Source organism: Rhagoletis pomonella, unplaced genomic scaffold (genome assembly GCF_013731165.1).
Source record: "Rhagoletis pomonella isolate Grant_MI unplaced genomic scaffold, Rhpom_1.0 Rhpom_scaffold_00004, whole genome shotgun sequence".
In the NCBI taxonomy this organism is placed as follows: domain Eukaryota; kingdom Metazoa; phylum Arthropoda; class Insecta; order Diptera; family Tephritidae; genus Rhagoletis; species Rhagoletis pomonella.
Window position 1 is genome coordinate 66,783,071 of NW_023458558.1, and position 21,295 is coordinate 66,804,365.

Here is a 21,295-nt window from a genome sequence, read left to right on the forward strand (position 1 = left end):
GTGTGACTATCGATAGTTTTGCAACTCTATCAGTGAATGCGAAAATGAGGAAGATTCTCGTCGTATTTTCGTAATGTTTAACAGATTTGATGCAATGTGAAATGTGTAATGAAGTGTACATACTCTATTTTTAGATACATGTGTCAGCTTTTAGGTAAAATTTTTTCCTGGAAGTAAGTTCAATTTGAGGATTTAATTTTACATCTCTGTTTTAAACGCGACGAATTGGAAAGCTCGATGAAGTGTTCGAGATTTTAAAAGTTTCAAATGCATTTTACAATCTATGGGAGTATACTAGGGCTGGGTCTATCCATATATATGCGCATTCGATAAAATCCGGATATTTGGTTAAAAATCGTCAGTTTGTTTTATACGGATATCCGTTTACTCTGTTACGCGGATATTAAAAAAAATCCGGATAGAACTCTTTGGGATATAAACAAAATTGACTTAAAATTAATGAAAAAAATATATAAAACACAACTGAAAATAAAATAACAAACCAAAAATTTTAGTTTATCGCATAGTTTTATTGTAGTTATGTATTTATACATATATTTGTATGTATATCATTTTTGAAGTGTAGACTATGTATATGATTATTTCTCTCTCATAAAAGTTAATATGTGGTATGTATGTATGAATAGTACATGTAGTGCACATACATACATATGTTTATGTATATGTACTATATGCATAAATCGTATAAGTATTATTCAATATGGTATTTAATGCTATCAATTAATTAATTAATTAATTAGTGTAAATATGTATGTATTCATTCAACTTTCGCTTTTATTCGTTATCTCGTTCTCTCTGCCACGCTGCGGGCCATTATCAATCTGTTAAAGTGATGTAACGCCTTTCGTTTATATTGTTTCTTATAACATAATACAATCCATTTATGTACATATTATGCGCAAAACACAAAAGAGAATGCAGGCATATTTTTAATTGATTATTGTGCGATAAATGAATTAATTATGTGTATGTATTTATGTATGTATATAAATATGTAGCTCGAAATATGTAATCACACAATGTGGTGCATTTCAAAGCCGCCAACGTATTTATGTCATTATCACGTATGTATGTCTAACTTTCTATGCACTTACCGAGTTTAAAAAAATTTGCGCTCTTAATTGCTTTCAGAAATATTTAGAATTTGATAGGATTTTATTTTATTTATTTTTTATATGAGCAAAATTAGGTTGCCTAATGCAATGTATGTACTATATAAACAAAAGCATGTACTCGTAAGTACTATATGCATGTACATTTATGCATTTCTTGTTTACAATGGTTCCGCTTGGTTAATACGTTGCGATATAAGATATTCCAATTACCGTTTTTTTTTTGATAAATGTTATAAAACGAAAATAAGTGTTACTTTATTTTAAATCATTCTCGATTTCACGTCGATATTGCAGCTATTTTGTTTTACTTTCTTGCTTGTGCTTTTACTGTATTTGCATGTGACCGTCTATTCCATGCTTCATTAAGTGATCCCTATATTTTGGGCTTTCATTAACTAATTCCAAATTAATTCAATACAAAAAATACAAATCGCTAGCCTAGAGTGAAAAGTTGCTGGTTCAATTTTTTCATATTTTAGAGGAGAGGGGAAGAACTTTTTAAAGCCATTTTCTTCAAGTGTTTTGCAAACCATTAAATACAGGATTTGGCATATTTAAAGCGAAGAAAAACCCCATTCGAATCAGAAGAACTTGATGTTAAAGAATTCGTACTATATTGCCCGTATCGAATTTTCAGTGCCTTTCTTTTCTGGAACAAGCAAATTTGTAATTCATTGAATGTCAAAGTGAAGAAATAAATCGTGTTTGAAAACAATGCATTTTTACTTTCTTTTGCCTCTTTTGCCAAAATATGAGTTTTCCAAGAAGTGGACTTTTCACTTTAAGCTAATGCGATATGCACATATTATTGCATGCTTTAAGCATCTATCAATCATTAAAAAAAAATTGTTTCACCTCTGTTGCTACATCACTTTTCCTAATTTCCAACGCTTATACAAATATGTATACCTACAACATAGTTTAGTTTAAACTAAATTTTTTTTTATTTTATTTTATTCGAGTATTCAAAATCGTTCCCAAAATCCGTTAGTTTTTCATTCGTTTTCAAGCTTGTTTGTATGAATGTCTTTATTTTTTACTTTCCAATATTCTTACAATTTGTTTCTAGTTTTTTATAACTTTTCTTTTTTCTTTTTGCTATATTTATACATTTGTTTATACATACATAAAAATGTATGTATGCTAATTCTCAATTGCTGCAGTGTTGCAGTTTGCGTAATTGTTTTTTCATTTTTTTTCTTTTTAAACTCAAACGAGTGTATAGATATCTTTCATATTTTCTTTTCTTTTATTCTCTCTAAATGCTATAATGCTTTTTCAGTTGCAAACGAATATAGTTAGTAAAAACTAAGAAATTAAATTCATTATGAACTGCAAGTTCCATACAAATCTGTAGTTTATGTAAACAAATTTAATGCTCGCATAACTTTAAGCTACATTGCATAGATTGTATTTCCATTTCTAGTTTGCTATAATCGCGCAGCTATAAATTGTAAAAAAGATCATTTATACATACTCGTTTGTACATATGTCGGTATGTACATATGTGTATATGTGTGTACTTCTATATAGTTAATTTATGGTATTGCACGTATACCATCTAAAGTTGATCTTAAAATTAAACTGCCTTCGACCCAGAAATTGGGGCGATCAATCATGTTCTGCCACAAGGAGAGCTCTTTTCCAGTTGCATCCATCCATTCGGCAGGACGACCATAGCTTTTGCCTGAAAAAATTATTTTGAAGAGAAGTGGAGTTTGTTAATACACGCATACATATGTATATGTATTTCTTTAATAATGCAAAAGATTTTTATAATTCAAAGGATAAAAAAATAGCGTTTTGCTCTTTAGTGGAATTATTTCTAACTTTATTGGAACTCAACTAACTCAGACATCTAATTGGAAGACAAATATGTGATGGAGCTGAGAATCAACCTATGCGTAAGGTTTTATTATCGGTCAACGCAAAAATATAAAATTCACAATATATGTATGTATATAGGAAGCCTATAATTAAAGACACAATAATACATAATAATTGGAACTAGGCTAGGCGAGCTTTTGAACTAAAGAGCGAATGAGCTAGCTCTTTAAATTGAACTAGTTTATTAGTTCGTTCATTATAGTGAACTAAACTTTTGTGTGCCAACACTCCAATAAAAAGGAAATGTAATTTTAATACATATGACATCTCGTTTTTCGTTGTAAGGGCATAAAGAAACAACTGATCGGAATTCACGCTAAAAATACATTTTCTTTTATTCAATTTTCAGTGTTTTACATACATTAGTGTAATTTGTGTCAAAAAGTAAATATTTGAGTTGAGGTTTGGGATTTTTGGTTTAACAAAAGACTTTCGCTTTCACATGCCACAGTGAATCCCAAAGTGCTAAAAAAATTATTTCTTAGCTTAGGTGCATATACCAAATTATGTAGGACTAATACTTTCAAAGATACTTGCAATTTTATTGAAAAAATGTATTAATTAATGTATGTATTAATTTTTATTTTTTGAGCACATTGAACTTTGATGGACCTGAGCGAGCCGAAAATATTAACCAAAAATTGTCCTCTTTCACACACATTGCGTTTAGATTATAAGGAACCATATTTTTGCTATTTCCAACGTACGTAAAACAGGAAAGACACCCTGCAAGTATCATAAGCAAAGGAACCAGGCCGCAGTAATCAAGAAGATGTAAGCAGCTAATTTCTACCTACCTAAGAATGCATACTGTACAATAATAACTACCGGTTGGACTAAAAAATGGAATCCGCTAAGCCGTATCTGACGAAACAAAAAGCATTGACGCGACTATAATTGATTGACAAACACGAGACTATTCAGATTGAAAAATGATACTGAAGACGGCACAACGTCGAGACCCTCGCGGAAAATCATCAACCAAAATGTAAATTCAGACATTACATAGATTCTGAACATTTACACAAGTCCATCCGGGTATAAAAAGTTTATATATGTAGCTGCTAAAGTGCCAAGAAAATTATGAAAGGGTTCTAGTGCATCTACTTCGCAGGCACGATTCCTTGTGGTATCTCAGCTTACTGAGTTCTGTCTGTCAATGACCGTATTATACCTCCAGCGATAGCGGTTATTTGATTAGGCAGGGAAGTTTCCGAAGCAACTCCAATCCAAAATTGTCAAAGGATGTCGGAAGCATCAGCAATAAAAAAGAAACGATTATACCATTAGATTGGAGACCTTGAATAGATACCATTCTTCAACTTATACATACAACACATACAAGTTCACCAGACAGCAATTTTGAACAACAATTCATATCGGTTGACTTTCGTTTCGACGTTTAAAACTTTTCTGTAAGTCAGGCCATGCTTAAATAAGTGGTGTAGCAAAGGTCCTCATCATCATTGCTTGCTTGATGGACCTGCTGGAAGATTCCTCTCTCCCAACTTGTCTGGTCAAGATTCACGACCTTTAACCAATAACCCCCAATTTTGGCTTACCAAGCAAAGATAAGGAAGTAGTTTTATGATATTTTTAAAGACAAAAATAAATTTTATAATAATTAAAAATACCTACAACTGCATATCGACGGCTGAGTGGAAGATCGCCATATTTCAATATAAATTCAATGTATCAGCAGCTCTTCCCAACAAGTGCTACTTTAAACTGAGTAGGCAATTCAGGAAGAATGTCCCCTCTCGGCGTACAAAAACAACTCTCTATAAATCACTCATCATCCCCGTGCTGGTATATGGCGCAGAAGCATGAACCATGACAACAGCCGATGAGGCGGCTCTTGAGGTATTCGAGAGAAAGATTTTGCGGAAGGTTTACGGGCCTTTACGCCTTGGCGACTGCGAGTACTGCGGACTATGGAATGATAAGCTGTATGAGCTTTGCAATGACATGGACATAGAGCAGCGTTTCAAAATACAACGGCTACGCTGGCTTGGTCATGTCGTTCGAATGGGCACCGATGCTGCAGCTCTGAAAGCATTCAACTCGGAACCCGCTGGTGGTAGCAGAGAAAGAGGGAGGCCGCCACTGCGATGGAAACACCAGGTGGGGAAGGACTTGGCTTCACTTGGCATTTCCAATTGGCGTCAGTTGGCATAGAAGGGAAACGACTGGCGTGCTTTGTTGAACTCGGCCAAAATCTCTTAGGCGGTTACAGAGTCAAATAATAAGAAGAAGAAGTATCGGCAGCTGAGATAGGGCACTCTTAAAGCACTTGCCGAGAAGGGCTTTCTTCAACCAAATACTGAAATAAGGCGTTTTTTAATCGTTTGCTGAGATAGGGCATTTTCGAATCGGCATCTGAGATAGGGCAATCTTCGACTCAGCCGCCAATATACATTTGTAGGTGTTCTCAGGTATCGCAGCGACATCCTATCTACCAAGTAATAGTACATACTCTGCTAAATGCATGCTCAAATGGGACCGAAATCATCACTTCTTCATTATTATTCATATTTATATTCAAAATATGACGGCGCTAATTTCGCCAAAATCGATCAAATTATAAATTTATAGACAATGTCGAATAACCTACTGAGCAATATACATATGTAGGTGTGTCTTCACGCTGTTAGAGGCAAAACAACAACTTCTTGGTGACTACTATGACTTTTGAAAGTTGTTTGCTAATTCGATAAAAGCATCTTTGATTTCTAAGTTTATAGGTATTTATATAATTTAAATATGCTTACCTATACCTAGCGAAAAGCGCACGCCGCCAAGGAATTCATTACTCGCTAAACGATCGTGATCCCACACTGTTAGTTCCAATGCACGTTCGGACAAATCGTCCAGCGATACGTCCTCATAGATGAAAGTGTAATTCCAAGTGGGATGTAATGAACGTTTCACAACTGGCGTCTTTTGTTTGGAGCTACGTGTACGATCTGGCAGCAAGTAACTGTACGGAAGAAAAGCAAGCTTAATTAAAATCTATCAGATATCGGTAATGTTAGTCGTTTATGTAAGTAAGCATGTCAGAGTTATTCGGACGAAAAACCAACTTTTTTCCAAAAGATATCCTTAGATAGAACCATACCTTTTACAGAACGCATCACAGGTGCCATTCACTTTGATCGGACTCAGGTGTTTCGCCTCTTTGACAAGCACATGTAGTTGACCGCCCTTCGCTGAGCGATCGGTTCGTGAAGCTACCGATTTGATGCTACCAAATTTGCGCAAATTTGAACCGCCACTGCTGGTGGATGCGCTACGCATAAAACCCGGCCGTACATTCTCCGGTGGTACATATTTCAGACCAACGACAATGTCACCCCGATAGGTGGCCACCTCATCGAAGGGTTCACTCTGCAATGCAACAAAAATTAAATGTAATCACATAAATTACTTACACACAACTAAAATATATATATTATCATGCTGCTTACCCGCTCCTGCAGCAAATACCATTGCGATTGCGGATTGTCGAACACCTTGCCTTGCAAACTGACGCTGACTTCACCCAAGAAATCATTGCGGCCAAACATATCCGAATGCCAAACAGTGAGCCACAGTGTGCGCGACTCTAAACTCGAGATGGCCATGTGGAAACGTAGTATTTCATCGAAGATTGGATTAAGTGTGTGCTTCTTGACTTTGGTTTTACGTTTGCCAGCTTTGGATTTGTCGGGCAGCAGGTAGACCTGTGTTGATACAGAAGAAAGTTAGTATGAGTGGTGAGAAAATTCACTGAAATTTTGTTTTCGAGCGCTACTCACCTTGACATAGGGATCGCTGCGATTACGTTTCGAATCGACCGCTGCGAGATCCTTGCAGCGCACCACGTGTATCTCCAGAGCGCCGAGCTTATAGTTATACTGTATACCGAATTCAACCTGACCTTTCACCACCACGGTGCCATAGCGTCCTTCACCGGCACCGGAGTAAACGCTGGCCATAGAATCCGAGCGCAGCTAAGATGAGTAAAGGAATAAAGCAGTTGTTGATTTTATTTTTTTTTTTTATAAAAATTTGGTTTAAGTAAATTTTTCCTTGGCAGTTGTTTTAAAAGAATTTTGAGACAATTTTAGTTCGCGCTTTAAGAAAATTTTCCAAACTATACAGTAAGCAGCTGTTTTCTGCTCACTAAAAAACATTAAAAGTTTTAGTAAGTGCATAACAAAGATTTACAAAGAGTAGTTCTTTGTTCCTTGTTGTTTAGTATGTATGTAAATAAGTATATATATGTACATATGTATGTATGCAGAGCAGTATGTATGTAAGTTTGTATGTTTGTATGCATGTATGTATATTAAAACATAGCATGCGAATGTGCAGTTGCATCTGTACTTCATGATTTTGTGCTCACTTCCTCTTTCGCTACAGCAATGCATCAGCGATTGTGAATGTTTGCTATTTTAGCAATAAATAGTTTTATTTATTATGCGCTTTGTTGCTGAAGACTTATTAATCGCCCATTAGTAAATAATCAATGCGCAATATGCGCACCAAAGGGTTACATGGGTAAGAGTGGAACATGGATGTCGAAAATGTGACTACAATTAAAATGCATTGAACCTTATATGCCCATTATTTTTTATAGGCACCGAAAATAAATCATAGTTCCATTTTAGTATAACAAAATTACATACATATGTACATACTAGAGGGCTGCATGAATTCATTCAAAACGGCTTGTGAATTATTCATATACAAAACGAATGAATGATTTCGGCTTAAAATTTTTTTGAATTTGAGTGAATACCTGTCCCGATATATGTGTCGACATTACAATATTCAAACAAAGTGAAAATAAATTGAATTGAAATAAATGACAATTTTTTGTATGAACATCCAAAAATATTTTTTCTATGTACATATGTACAAACATTGCAAACCATTTGTTCAGAGTATTATGAATTGTAGGGAAATTTTAAAGAATTCGTAAAGATCTCATCCGATTTTTTCATATAATTTTCTTTGAGAATTCGTAAAAAAATCGTTACTGAAATGAGATATCTAATCCTAAAGATTTCGTTAGGATTTCGGGAACTTTGGTTTGCAGGGTATGTATTGCTGCACACCTATTACAATATGAACAAATTTGTTTGTAGAAAAAAACTTTAACCGAAATGAATTTGAATGATTTGAATGCTTTTCATTCATTCATTCACATTCTTCCATTTGAAGGTAGAAAATGTAAAACAGAATGTATATTTACAACTTACAAAATTCCAAACGCTGAGTGTTTTGTATGTGAAGTAAAATATTCAAATCTACTCTACTCTGTTTGACTAGAAGTTTGAATGAGTTCATGCAGCCCTCTAATACATATTTACATTCATATACATATGTACATATCGTCGCCTGTATGCCAGAAACATGAATGTGTAAAAATGAAAATTTTGGGAAATCAATTCTAATAAATTCTAAGAGAATTTGTCTAAGAAACCATGGGTCTAAAATCTATTTGGAGTTTGTCAAATTGCGAAAATAGGTTTCTTAGCGATTTGCTGTAGTGCCGTAAAGAACCGTAAGTTAAATTTTGTATAAAAACATGCTTCATGGAGTTATTTGGTATGAGGAATTTCTCCCATTTGCCCCCTTTCGATAACACTTGCATACAGCGGTGAGAGCTTATGCTTTATGTGGGTTTATATAAATTCTATCGAAATCTTTAAAAAGCTTCTGTGTTTTGGTCATCGTTGATTTAAACCGGAGATGGGCACCGCATTGCCCGCGGGCAAAGCTCAGTTCAGCTTTCTATATATTTTGTATAGACGCGAGCAGAGTAAAAGCTCTCTCTGCCCGTCGCTGTTTTAAACCCAGTTGCAAGCAATAAATATTCCGAGGAAAAAGCCTCTATCAGCAATGGGCAGAGGCGGTGGCCATCGCCGTTTTCTAAGGTCATACAAAGAGTAAAAGCTCTCTCTGAGCGTCACGGTTTAAAGCAAAACGTATCTCGCGGGTAATGCATTTTTGTGCTTTTACTGCATTTTATATTTTATTCCATATATAAAAGCTAAAGAGAGCTTAAAAAGGTTTTTTCCGCTGGAGTTAGTTTGACCAGTGATGATCAAATAAGGACTTTACATTGTGTGGGTCAAAATAATGTCTGTTAAAAGATTCTTCCGCGGGATAGACCAGTCATCACGATCGAAACGTAGTTCTTTTCTTTGTTCATAAGCAATAACCGCGTAAGTAGAAAAACCTGAATTCAAGAAAAAAGCGTTTTAAACATTTGGATTGAAATGTTTACCGTATCTATAACTTTTTAAATAGCCTAGCTGAAGAGATGGGGATTTCACATACACATGGAATGGTAGTTGCAGAATACGATATCATATATAACTCAATTCTTTCTTAAGTCGACTTAGGCGGTTATTGCTTATGACCACAGATGTGTATATGGACGCGTACTGAGTATAAATGTCTTTTGGTTGTCACTGATTTAGACCAACACATAATAAAAACTCTCTCTGGTAGTAATTTCTCAAGGTCTATTATTATCAATAGCGGGAGCTTTTTAAACCAAATTGTGACAAAAACGTGATTTATATAGGTTTTTAATCATTCCTCATCCTCTCCGCATAGACATACATTTAAAAAGTCATATGGCTAGTGCACATATACACAGTTGAAGTCTTCTTTATTTTTTATGAATTTGGGTGTTTTATTTTTAATATACAATTTAATTTTATCAACTTACCCCCAACGAACTGAGGCTATCACGATTCTGGTGCATCGCCACTAAACGATCAATATCTTCATCCGATTGTGTTGGCCATGTTTCGCTGGTGGCACTGCCACGTGACTGAATCGGACTCGCAGCAGGATCATTGCGCTTGCCGATGACTGGCGATTGGCTCACCTCCTCAGCAGCAGCTTTAGCTTCCTCTGCAAGTAAACAAAAAAAAAAAAGAAAATACAAAATTTAATTAGTAAGCATCTTAATTAGTTGTAAATGTCAATATAAGCATAGTTCAGCTTGAAAAAAAAACAATTGTGATTGCCTACAAAACAGCTAGCATTAGGCTGCAGTGTGGGGAAACATGTTGCCAACGCACATAAATAATAAATAACAGCAATTGTTGGCACTCCCATACTGCGTCCATACTTGCACTCCAATCGTAAATGATTGTGCAAGAGTAAAATATTTTTTTACTGAAAAAAAAGACGTGCTTAGCAGCCGGTTTTCTGGTGTATTGCAGCATTCGCTTTGTTGCTATAATTAGCTAGTTGCTATGAACACAGCACATTCGTTTCGTGCTTTTGGTTTGCACAAAGTTAACTTATCGTTTCATTTTAGAAATAACAATACAATAATACTACAAACTCCATTTGAACCCCAACAAATTGTTAAGTAATTAAGTGGAAGTGAATGCGACATCAGACACGCTTTCGCATAGCGCGATTACAGACAGTCGTACTGTGTGCAGTGGAACTTTTTTTTTTTGCATTAGGAAGAATAGGTGTAATGGCATAATACTTCATATCTAATAACAGATATGAGGTATATAACTACATACATAACTACACGCTTTAAAACCCAAAAGTTGTTATTCTAGGCTTATGGCTAATACATATGTACATACATATACAGATTTGCATACAAGCATACGATATACATATGCAATAAATATGACGATCAACTTCGGAGATTTTTATGTGTACCATGCAGGGATGGGCATTTTTGAATGAATTATTGTTCAAATAAAAATAAAATTTTATTCATAATTTTTCTATGTTTGAATGACGAATAAATTTGTATTCTTCATTCAACTCTTTTCGAATGACGAACGAATTTCCATTCATCATTGAGAAATGTAAATAACGATTAAATGTTTACTCATCATTCAAGTAATTTTGAATGAGGGATAATAGCCCATTTCAACCAAGGGCTAAACTGCAGTTAAGAGCTCAGGTAAGTTCAAGGAACGTTAACATGGGATCATCACCAAAGTTTATTTTGTACTTTTTGTTTTCGATTGCTTGTACTTAATGTGAGCGATTACCCTCTTCGAGTTGTAATCTCATTTTTCCAATAGGCATAAACTGCAATTAAGGCTTGGTGGAAATGAACTACATATACATTTTTACTCTTCATTGAAGTAATTTCGAATAACGAATAAATTTTCATTCATCATCGAGAGACTTTAAATAACCAATAAATTTGTATTCATCATTCAATTAACTCCACATGAAGAATAAATTTAAATTTTTATTCTTCATTCAAGTAGTTCCGAAACGGCTGCATCGCAAGCTACATATGTAAGTGCGAACGATACAGGGAGGTGAAAAAAGAAGCGAGACGTAAGTAGTTTCAGTGATAATAGGAGAGGCGTCTAAATAAGTGTGTCCGAGGAGCCTAAAATGCTGACAGATAGTAAAAATAGTATTAGGCACCTACGGAATGTTTCAATACCATTACGAATTTTTGTAAGAACAACCAACACGACCTAGTGAGTGATGTCCAGAACACACTTAAAGTATAGAGTGAACGCTTCTCAACCTTATTGAATGGTGGCACACTAAAAGTAATGGAGAAAATGAACCAAAGCCTCCGGTGGACAACGACGGAATCGATTCCCCAGCGCCGGAATATGGCAAGATACGAAAAGCAATATCACAGCTGAAAACAACAAAGCTGACGGATTGCCAATGATATTTCTTGATCTGAACCCAGTTATAGCACTCTCACCTTCGGTAATCAAATCACAGCAGTTCTAGCTGCATAATTACTACATATTTGCTTTCACTGAGCAGATGGGACTGCGGATAACTTGTGTAGTCACTGATTGCTTACCTTTTGTGGCCACTTGAAACACTTGATGGTGATCGGCATACATGACAACCCTGCTTGCCTTTTCTGCCTTGAAGAGGATGAAAAAACGGAACACTTTTTGTGGTTCTGACCCGCCCTTGCAATCATTTGGTATGAGACTTTGGTGATGTTTTGGTATGAGACTTTAGCGATATGTTGAGAGACAAAGACCTTAACTCTCTTTAACTTTAAACCACCTGCTCCAATTTATTCGTAGAAGGTGTACATTTAAAACAAATGGAGTACAACGGTGCGGCCTGAGTACTGTTTACTGATTTCGTTTCAAAAATCTGCATCCCGATTGGAAAACAAAAAATCTGTAGAATAATTTAAGCTTAAAAAAGTCTTTTTATGGACTTTAAAATTTCTTTATTAATACTGTATTTAAAACAAATGGAGTACAACGGTGCAGTCTGAGTACTGTTTACTGATTTCATTTCAAAAATCTGCATCCCGATTCGAAAACAAAAAATCTGTAGAATAATTTAAGCTTAAAAAAGTCTTTTATGGACTTCTTTCTTTTCTTTATTAATACTGGCAGAAGTTCTAGTTAAAGTGTTCTTCAAAACCAAGATTTTTTTTAGAGCAGGATGTTAATTTTTATTGAAATATTTATGAAAAATAACAATATTTTAATTTGGTGTTTAGAAATTACAGTTGCTATTTCGGAAATCGTCACTACTTCTTCTTGAGTTCAACGGGATTTGAACCGATTTGATTGATTTTTAAAACTCATATATGCAGTAATATTCACTTGTATCTTCACATTTTGACGCCATACAATGTGGGAAAATCCCAAATATTTTACTCAAATAAAAGCATTTATTGGGAAAATTTGTTCTATCATCTCTCTCCTATTGTCGTACTTATGTATATGTACATATGTATGTAAATATGTGTATTTAATCAGCATTCATTATCGTCATCGACAGGAAAAAATAATACCTAGTCATATATTTTTAATATCAGATATTTACTTTTAGATAAGGGCGATAAAGTGTATGAAAAAACAGCTATAAAAACTCTTCAAAATAAAATTACATAGACAATTAGGTTTATCTAATTTTTATTTCTATCTTTTAATGTATGTAGTATAAGCATGTGTGCATACATAATAACTGCAGGCCAAGGTAAGCGTATGTATTTAAAAAAAAACTGTTTATATTATTCGTGTTTATATTTTTTATTAAACCTGACATTACATCTGCATACTTACATATACATACATTAGTGCGGGCCGAAATGTGTATTTTTTAATCCTTTTGTAATAGTGAAAATATGTTGTTTCAAGTGGCTAATTACAGGGCCGTAAAGTTGCATACTTTTAGTTTAAGTGCAACAGCTTGCGCATCGATTAAAAATGGAGTTTTTATGTACATCACTGTTATGTATGCACTAGGGATGTTGATTTTTTCGGGTTTTTCCGATCCCGAGATTTTCGGGATGGCGTTGTCACTATCCCGGGATCCCGGGATTAGTCCTGGGATTTAGATATTCATTACTTTTAAACAACTTGAATCGAAAAAATTGCTTCTATATTGTATGTGAAGCTCTCCTACCATGAAATAAATAACCTACTTTTTTATTTAAAGTGGCATTTTTATTTTTTCTCTCTGACCACAGGATTTATTTTGAAGGACTTTGTAATTTCAAGGATATGATTAATTCCAAAAATTATTAAAAAAATTTAATGCAATGTAAAATAAAGATATGGGTAAAAAATTGAGTAGGAAATTTCTTTAGAATTTAAAAAATTTTAATATTTCGGTTTCACAAGGACGAATAGGTAATTTTTTAGTTGAGAAGGTAAGAAGAACGAAACAGGATGTTAACACATAATTTTTTCAAAAACAAAAAAAAATTAAAATGACTTTTACAATATTTACCAGCCCTTCTGCAGCAGAAACTTGAATCTGTTTAAATTCTACAGGATTTTCTAATTAATTTTATACCCATACTTCTTCTCTAAGCACATTTCTCTGAATTTTTGAAATCATTTTTAAATTACTGACGCCAAAGTGAAAAACTAAAAACGCTATTTTACTATATTTGGCCCATGGTTTCGCGAACATATTGATATTTGTGTTTAAAAGTTACTATCGCGCGCTGTTATATGTATATATAATGAGCTAGGCATTTATAAAAAAATATTAATTATTAAATGAAAAAAGAAATATAGCCAATACTGGTCGAGAAAAGGAGTTTCTATTATTGCCATCAGTGCAAATTACAAATCCCGAAAATCCCGGTATTACTTGGCAATAATCCCGGGATTTTCGAAACCTTAAAAAGGCCGGGATCCCGGGATCAACATTCCTAGTATGCACATACATGTGTGTATACATACTATGTACATGTGTATCTAAGTGTATGTACCAAGTGTACGTATGTATGATACTCATATTAACGGTCAAGTAATGAAACGACTTATAGATAAATACGCAATTACGAGTGATTAGTGTGTTGTTTTTATGCAAATAAAATGCTCCTTTACAGAGGAGGCACAGTTCACCGTATTTAGAATCGATTAAGAGTTATGAAACAGATTGAAAATGGCAATTTTCTTAATAATCGTTTTTAATCGATAAGAATGGAATAAGCGATAATTTTAATTTAGTTATTTTTTATTGTAAATTGGTCATCTATTTTGCCATAGTTAAGCTACGCACGGGTTCCAGCCATTCGTAACATGTAAAGGCAATGCTGTCTTCGGCTATGCCGAAGGCTTCAAACTTTTCATGAACATCAGAAAATTTCACTTTAACCGATTACTGCATTTGAAAATAATTGTATGAGTGCTAAATAAAAGGTTTATGTTCACTGCATACATATATAGAGGAGCTATCAAGAATCATCGAGTATGCAAACCGGTATCACAATTTAGTGGTTTTAGCTGTCTATATAAAGGAGTTATATAGCAAAAATTTGTATCTGAACAATCAGTCGTATAGCAGGTATAGCTTATACAGCACCGATATTGACGATTTTCTCAGTGGACTATGTAGGATTTTTTAGAAAATAGTTCACCTGATTTCTTGCTTTCAACCGTCCAAACGAAGGAGTTTTAAAGTAAAGCCCAATATCTGAGTTTAACGGTTGTATGAAGGCAATAGGTTATTGTGACCCGATGATGAGTGAAAATAGTGTGAAATTTTATGTTCGTAGCTGTACAAATGGAAGAGTTATAACAAAAAATCTCATATCTGAACAATCATTCATACCGATTTTGAGAAAATTGTCCCGATGAACATTTCTTAAAAGTCAGGACGTATAAGAGTCCCGATTTTTCATATTTGTACCGATTAAATTCCGATTTTCAGTGTTTTCTTTATTAACTCCTTGAAGACCGATATTGCTTATATGAAACATAGACATTTTGATTCATAAATTATTTTTTATAAAGGTTCATGTTGTGAAAGCAAAAGGCTCAATTTCTTGCCACAATTATAGAACCAGTTAGTTTTCAGCACCTTTTCGTTGTGACTACTTGTGTAACATAATTGTTGCTAAAAGAGATTCTGAAACATTTTGAAAAAATACACATAATGGGGCGTATTCTTGTTTTCGTACGAATCGAAAATCATGAATTTTCCTATCATTTTTTATACAAAAATTTCAAATTTTCGATTCGTACGAAAACCAGAATACGCCCCAATAAATTATTATTTTTATTTTACAAAAGGGTTAGGTTATAAAATATAATACAGAAAATGAAGTAAAAAGATAAAACCTTGACAAATGAGTTTGCCTTTTGTTAGGAAACTTTGTAAACATTTATAAGCAAGATTTCATAAAAATAGTGTTACACAAATAAAATACATGGAAAAAAACTACCGTACGGTACTAGTACATTATAAAAATACACGCGCTTACCAAATTTCAGTGAGATATCTCGAAAATTGAGGGACTATTTTGCGTATAAACAGATGGACAGACGCACAAGGACTATCTTTTATTCTTCTGGTAAGTACTTACAAACATCGGACCAAAATTATATCATCATATCATGTTCATGAAAGGTATAAAAAATGCCATTCAGCTATGCACACCCGTAGATATGTGTATGGAACATGCCAACATACATACACACATATTTGTTTTACCACGAGCTCACCCAAAAATAATAACTTCTTACTTTTTATTAAATTAATTACAAAGAGAGAAAACTTGCCTGCTGAGTGGCTCAGTCTGTTACATTGGACCTCAAGAATAAAAAGTGAACCTAAGCTCAGACCCAATTTTCGCACTGATGGTGTTAGCTCGAGCTCAAGAATTTGTACTGAGTAGGAGCTTAAGCTCACTTTTTAGACATAAGGCCCCTTGTCCAGACCTTAATTCTGCCAGAGTTACGTTAGTCTATCGCAGCAGCTAAAACTCTTCGACCGCGATGGGTTAAGGTTCAAAATTCGGCGAGATTATGCTTGCTAAACATTAAATTGTGCTTCTATAAAAGTAACCCCTACAATTTCAGGGTTATTCACCATCGCCGTCGACGTAGTTGCCTAATTACAACTTGACCTCCTTTGTCTAGGCAGTGCAGAGTATTAGGCTCCGAGTATTGCAGGAGCAAGAAAAATCGGCGAGATAGCCGCTCACCATTCAGTAAAGACCGTTAATTCCATTACAGGATGCCTATATGGATCTGGATATTCTGTGCGAAGGGGCAAAAAGTAGGTAAAGCCCTCTCTGAGTACATTTGATGCTACTCGCAATATTATATTAAATTGTTTGTAAGTACATTAGGGCGACCCTTAAATGTAGGAAGCAAATTTTTACATCAGGGTTCCTAAGCCTCAACCCCTACGTCGATGATACTATAGTCGAAGATATCACATATACATTTTGGTCCCGATTGGAGTCGGTTAAGGCCCGTCGCACAGGGGGCAAAGTTCAGATTACCCCATGAATAGCTGAGCTGTTAAGTGTGTGAGACTGAAAAAAATCATACATTTGATTTTAAGGACCACCCTTTACTTTAAGAATATTTTTGACTCTGTACTAAAATTTATAACTTCTTCTTCCATTTTTAAAGTCAGCTAAGATAGGCATGCAAGTATGCATGTACTTTGCTTAATTTGCCATGCTTCAAGGCAAGTAAGTACCTACTAAAATAAAGAGTGCATCATAAATAAGTTTTCAGTGTGCATAATTTTATGTACAAGCTGCAGCATGCAGCCAAGCAGTGAGTTTTGAAGCACGTGAGCATACAGTTGGATGTACCTCCTCGTCGCATACGCGCCTTAGTTGTGGTAGGGAGTGGTGGCCTTCGCGCCACAAAACTACAAACGCTCGGCGTATTCAACTCGTCTTCCTCGAGCGTCTCAAGGAAACGGTCCGAATTAGAGCGCAAACTGTCATCCCAAGTCCAAGCGCGCGGCTTTGGCTTCACCGTACCGCCATTGCTGCTACGCCGCCTGTAGGGGAATGCAGTGGGCACTGGCGCACCACACGCGCTCACTACTGCCACATTATCGTGTTGGCAAGCTTCTTCATTTATTAGCGTTAGTGAAGTGTCTAGGTTAGTATCGGTATCGAATTTTACTGGCGTACTTTGCAATTGTGTTGTCGCAACAGATGGCGCTCCAGTGATTGCAACTGGATTGGTGTTCGCTTCTCTTTGCTGCATTTCATAGATATAGGCCGCGAATTTGCCATCGATGTCGTCATCGTCTTCGGAGTCATACTGGTAACTGCTTTTGTGCCTGCCACAACAACAACAATAGCAAGACCACCAGCGCCAACGCTTGCTGCCACTTTCGCGCCGCCCGCAACCGCGACAACTATTGAGACAAGAACACCACCTACGCCTGGGTTTACTTTCTGCCGTTTGTTGCCAGTAATCTTTGTAGCGCCTGTGTGGCTGATAGGTTTGCTTCCTACGTGCGCAAGCGCATGGGATACAGCGCGACAAGCGGCGCCACCAACGTTTCCTGCGATAACTAGTACTACGTTTTTGTAGTTGTGACGTCGTTGAGGTCGTACCTGTGGCAGATGCAACAACATCGCGTGTACTGCCACAACTGCTGTTACTATAACTGCTGCGCTTGCGGTTCAGTGATGAATAATTGAAATTATTGTTGTCCGCTATCGATGAATCTGACGCGCGATCTGTCGATGCGGTTTCGTTGGAAACGGGCGCTTCTTTTGATGACGCCCACTGAATTTTCTTGCGTGTACCATGTAATTTCCCTTTTGTTGGTTTTGTTGTCGTTGATTTTGCTTTAACTTTTGCTTTACTTTGGCCGTAATTGTGTATAGCGGGTATTGGTTCAGCAGCGCTAGCGATTTTGCCGCCGCTCCCACCACCATTGCCATTGCCGCCACTTAACGCGTTATATTGCGTATCTTTGCCTTTTTTACTTTTCGGACGTAATAAATGCGTTACTTTTTTCATTGCTGCTTAACAGTACACGAGGTGCGGGCAATTTGGAAGGCGTTGTTTATTGAGGGAATTCGGGTCAAATAAATTTATATGAGGTCATAGCACTACGATAAAGAAATTAAGAGACTGCTATAAAAGAATTCGTGAGGCTTATTGTGAATGCGGAAAATTCGGAACGGTTGAAAATTAGACGAAGAGTTGTGAAAGTAAATACATATGTGACCATGTTCTTTTATTTAATGTTTTTATGTTACAACAAATCGTTAAATACACAGATGCATATGTACATGCATACATATGTTTTAGTGCTCTGACAACTCAACAGCGCCAATTAAAATATAATTAGTGGTCGTTCTGCAAGAATGAGATTTAGAAATTATTGTAATCTCGTCTAGGAAAGCTTCTTGATAGGTACTTCAAAACTACATGAGTAATAAAATAAGTCATATTTTCATAGGGCAAAAGTAGTCCAGTTTAAGGTCAACGAGATCATAATTACCATCAGCTTATGAATAGTGAACGTATGTATATATGAATGCATGTGCATACATTGGACTGCATCGCAAAAAAAATCGGGTTTCCGTCGGGATTATGAACTGTATTATATTTGAAGACTTTCACCAAAATATTTCGGAAAAATTTTAAGATTTACGCGAGCTTGGCCGATTTTAGACCACCTCCAAAAATTGACTTTTTTATGAATATAAAAAGTTTCTTATAGGATTTTTTGAAAAAATCCCCTCACATGACAAAACAGTTTAAGCTTAAAAAATCCGCATAAAATATATATATTTTTTTTTTTTGTTTTTCAACGAATCTTAATAATGAGATTTTTGATGCTTTCTCTTTCTTTTCTTTCAAAGAGTTTCTTTCAAACACTTTTTTCAAATATTGGTTTAAGAAAAACTTGAATAACTCAGTCAAAACTATACGATTTAGACTTATGAGGTATCACCCTTTTTATTTCTTAATTCAATTTGGAATGACGCACGTTCATCCTACCTTTCTCATTCATACTTCGAATGATCTTATTTTCAAAGGAGTAAAAAGGGTGACCTCTATTCATATATATATATTTTTTTTTATATTATAATACAAAATAAATTCATATACCTCACCTAAGGTCCATTCTATGGTAATTATACAACATTTTTAAATGAAATATTTTTCAATAGGTGGCTTTCCTGGTTTAGACATTTCAGTTTAAACGCTACTTTAGTCATCTTTCATTTGATACCAAACTTGTTTCATTTGGATAATCGGTTTGTTTGTTATTAGGAAAGGACTTTTATTTTGGCCTTAAAAAATATTTAGCCCACTTTAACTGTTAAAAAATAACTGTTATTTTCGGTACCTGGTTTTTGGAGGTATTTTTAAATCCGTCCGTCTGACGTAAATCTTAATATTTTTCCGAAATATTTTAGTGAAAGTCTTAAAATATAAAAAATTTTATAATTCCAGCGGAAACACATAACCGATTTTTTTTTTTATGCGGAGTGATGCAGTCTAATGTGCATACTCGTAAGTAGGTAAAAGCTCAAAAATTAAATATTTGTAAGTAAATAAGTACTACACGGATTTCTTCACAAAACTTTTGTAAAAAAACCTATCGCAACAATAAAATTTGTGAAACAAAGCAATTAACACGAGTGTGGCTGCATCATTTTAGAGAGCAAAAGAGCAAAGAGAACAAGGACTGACCACTTAATGCTATTTCTGTTCTCCATTCCTGCAATAACTTCTTCTACCCCTTCTTAATGGAACTTATCTTGGAGTAAGTATTCCAATCGAGTACCATAAAATGACAAAAAAGAAAAACAGATACTTGCTGATTCAATCTCTCAATCAATCTCTCTTCCAAAAGCAAATATCTAAACAGATATTAGTTCGGGTTGGAGACAGAAGGTGGGGAGAGTTAAAAAGGGCGTAGCAGCTTATGACACTTGAAACAAAACATTTTAGAATTAATGGAACTATTGTGGATTAAGAAATGCTGCAAGGCACCAGAGTCGGTCTCTGCTTGGAGGATCTCCAAATTAACCAGTCCTTACGGCTACCGGACATACTGTTTAAAGCAGAGATCTACGCTATAGGAAAGTTGGCTAGTCTCTTACTGAATAGCACGAACCAATGCGCTTTTGCACAATGGAAAATAAATTTTTTTCGTGGGACGACTATGTCAACTTTCTCTCTTCGCGGTAAACATTGCTTCCATCTCAAAAAAATGTAGCAGAAAGTCACCGCCGGCTGAAGTGTGAGGCTTTCGCTGTTTCATCAATTACAATCTTTCAGTACTGGTTCTGACGTTTTAAAAGTGGTGATTTTGACACAATGAACAAGGGAGTGCGAAGAAAGTCTATGAAAGTTCGTAGACGTCGAATCGGAAGCAATTTTCGTTTTGGACGAAGACCCGTGGAAAACTCAAGAAAAACTTACAGAAATGCTGGGACTCTACGAGATATTTCGTTCCGATTGAAAGCTATTGGTATTTTCCAGAAAGTCGAAAGGTGGGTGCCTCCCGAAATCAAACCAAGAGATATCGAACGGAGAGCCACTGTTTCACAAATGCTCCTTCAAAGGTACAAAGTGAAGCCTGTATAATGAACTTCTGAAAAATGGTCAGACGACCGACGGGGCCTCTACAGACAATTTCAAATGCGATTGAAGCGAGCTGGGACTGCGATTACATAACAAATGGCCAAGTTTCGCAAAAACTGCAAAAGAGAGTTGCGCGCACTTTTTTAGAATTTTCATATGCGAAGAAATATCATAGATGTACACACTTTAAATGTATGTACGGATACTTCAATCTGTTATTGCACGAAATAAGTGCTGAAAAATTACTACTATTTCTCAGAAAAAAAAAAACAAAAAAAAAACATACAATTCACATCCATTGGCATTGAACATTTGACCTTTAAGGCCCCATGCTAAGAAATATGTTTGCACGAAAATTAAATTAAATTAATTAAATGGTTTTAAATTTCAATTCGTTTAGTCATCGCGAGTTCATTGAAAATTTGCATGCCTTGTGTAAACAAATTAAAG

At 35.2% G+C, this 21,295-nt stretch overlaps 1 protein-coding gene across 1 annotated transcript in view; it reads right to left on the reverse strand.

Annotated features, from left to right (window-relative positions):
• Positions 1-514: 514 nt before the first annotated feature.
• Positions 515-21,295, reverse strand: part of LOC118738295 (pneumococcal serine-rich repeat protein-like) — a gene marked incomplete at its 5' end in the record, with an annotated part of 86,697 nt that continues 65,916 nt past the window's right edge. The window contains 6 exon segments of the mRNA XM_036469218.1: positions 515-2,823; positions 5,795-6,003; positions 6,142-6,410; positions 6,491-6,745; positions 6,821-7,015; positions 9,751-9,938. Of these exon segments, the coding sequence (XP_036325111.1) occupies positions 2,675-2,823; positions 5,795-6,003; positions 6,142-6,410; positions 6,491-6,745; positions 6,821-7,015; positions 9,751-9,938 (1,265 nt within the window). The 3' untranslated portion in view covers positions 515-2,674.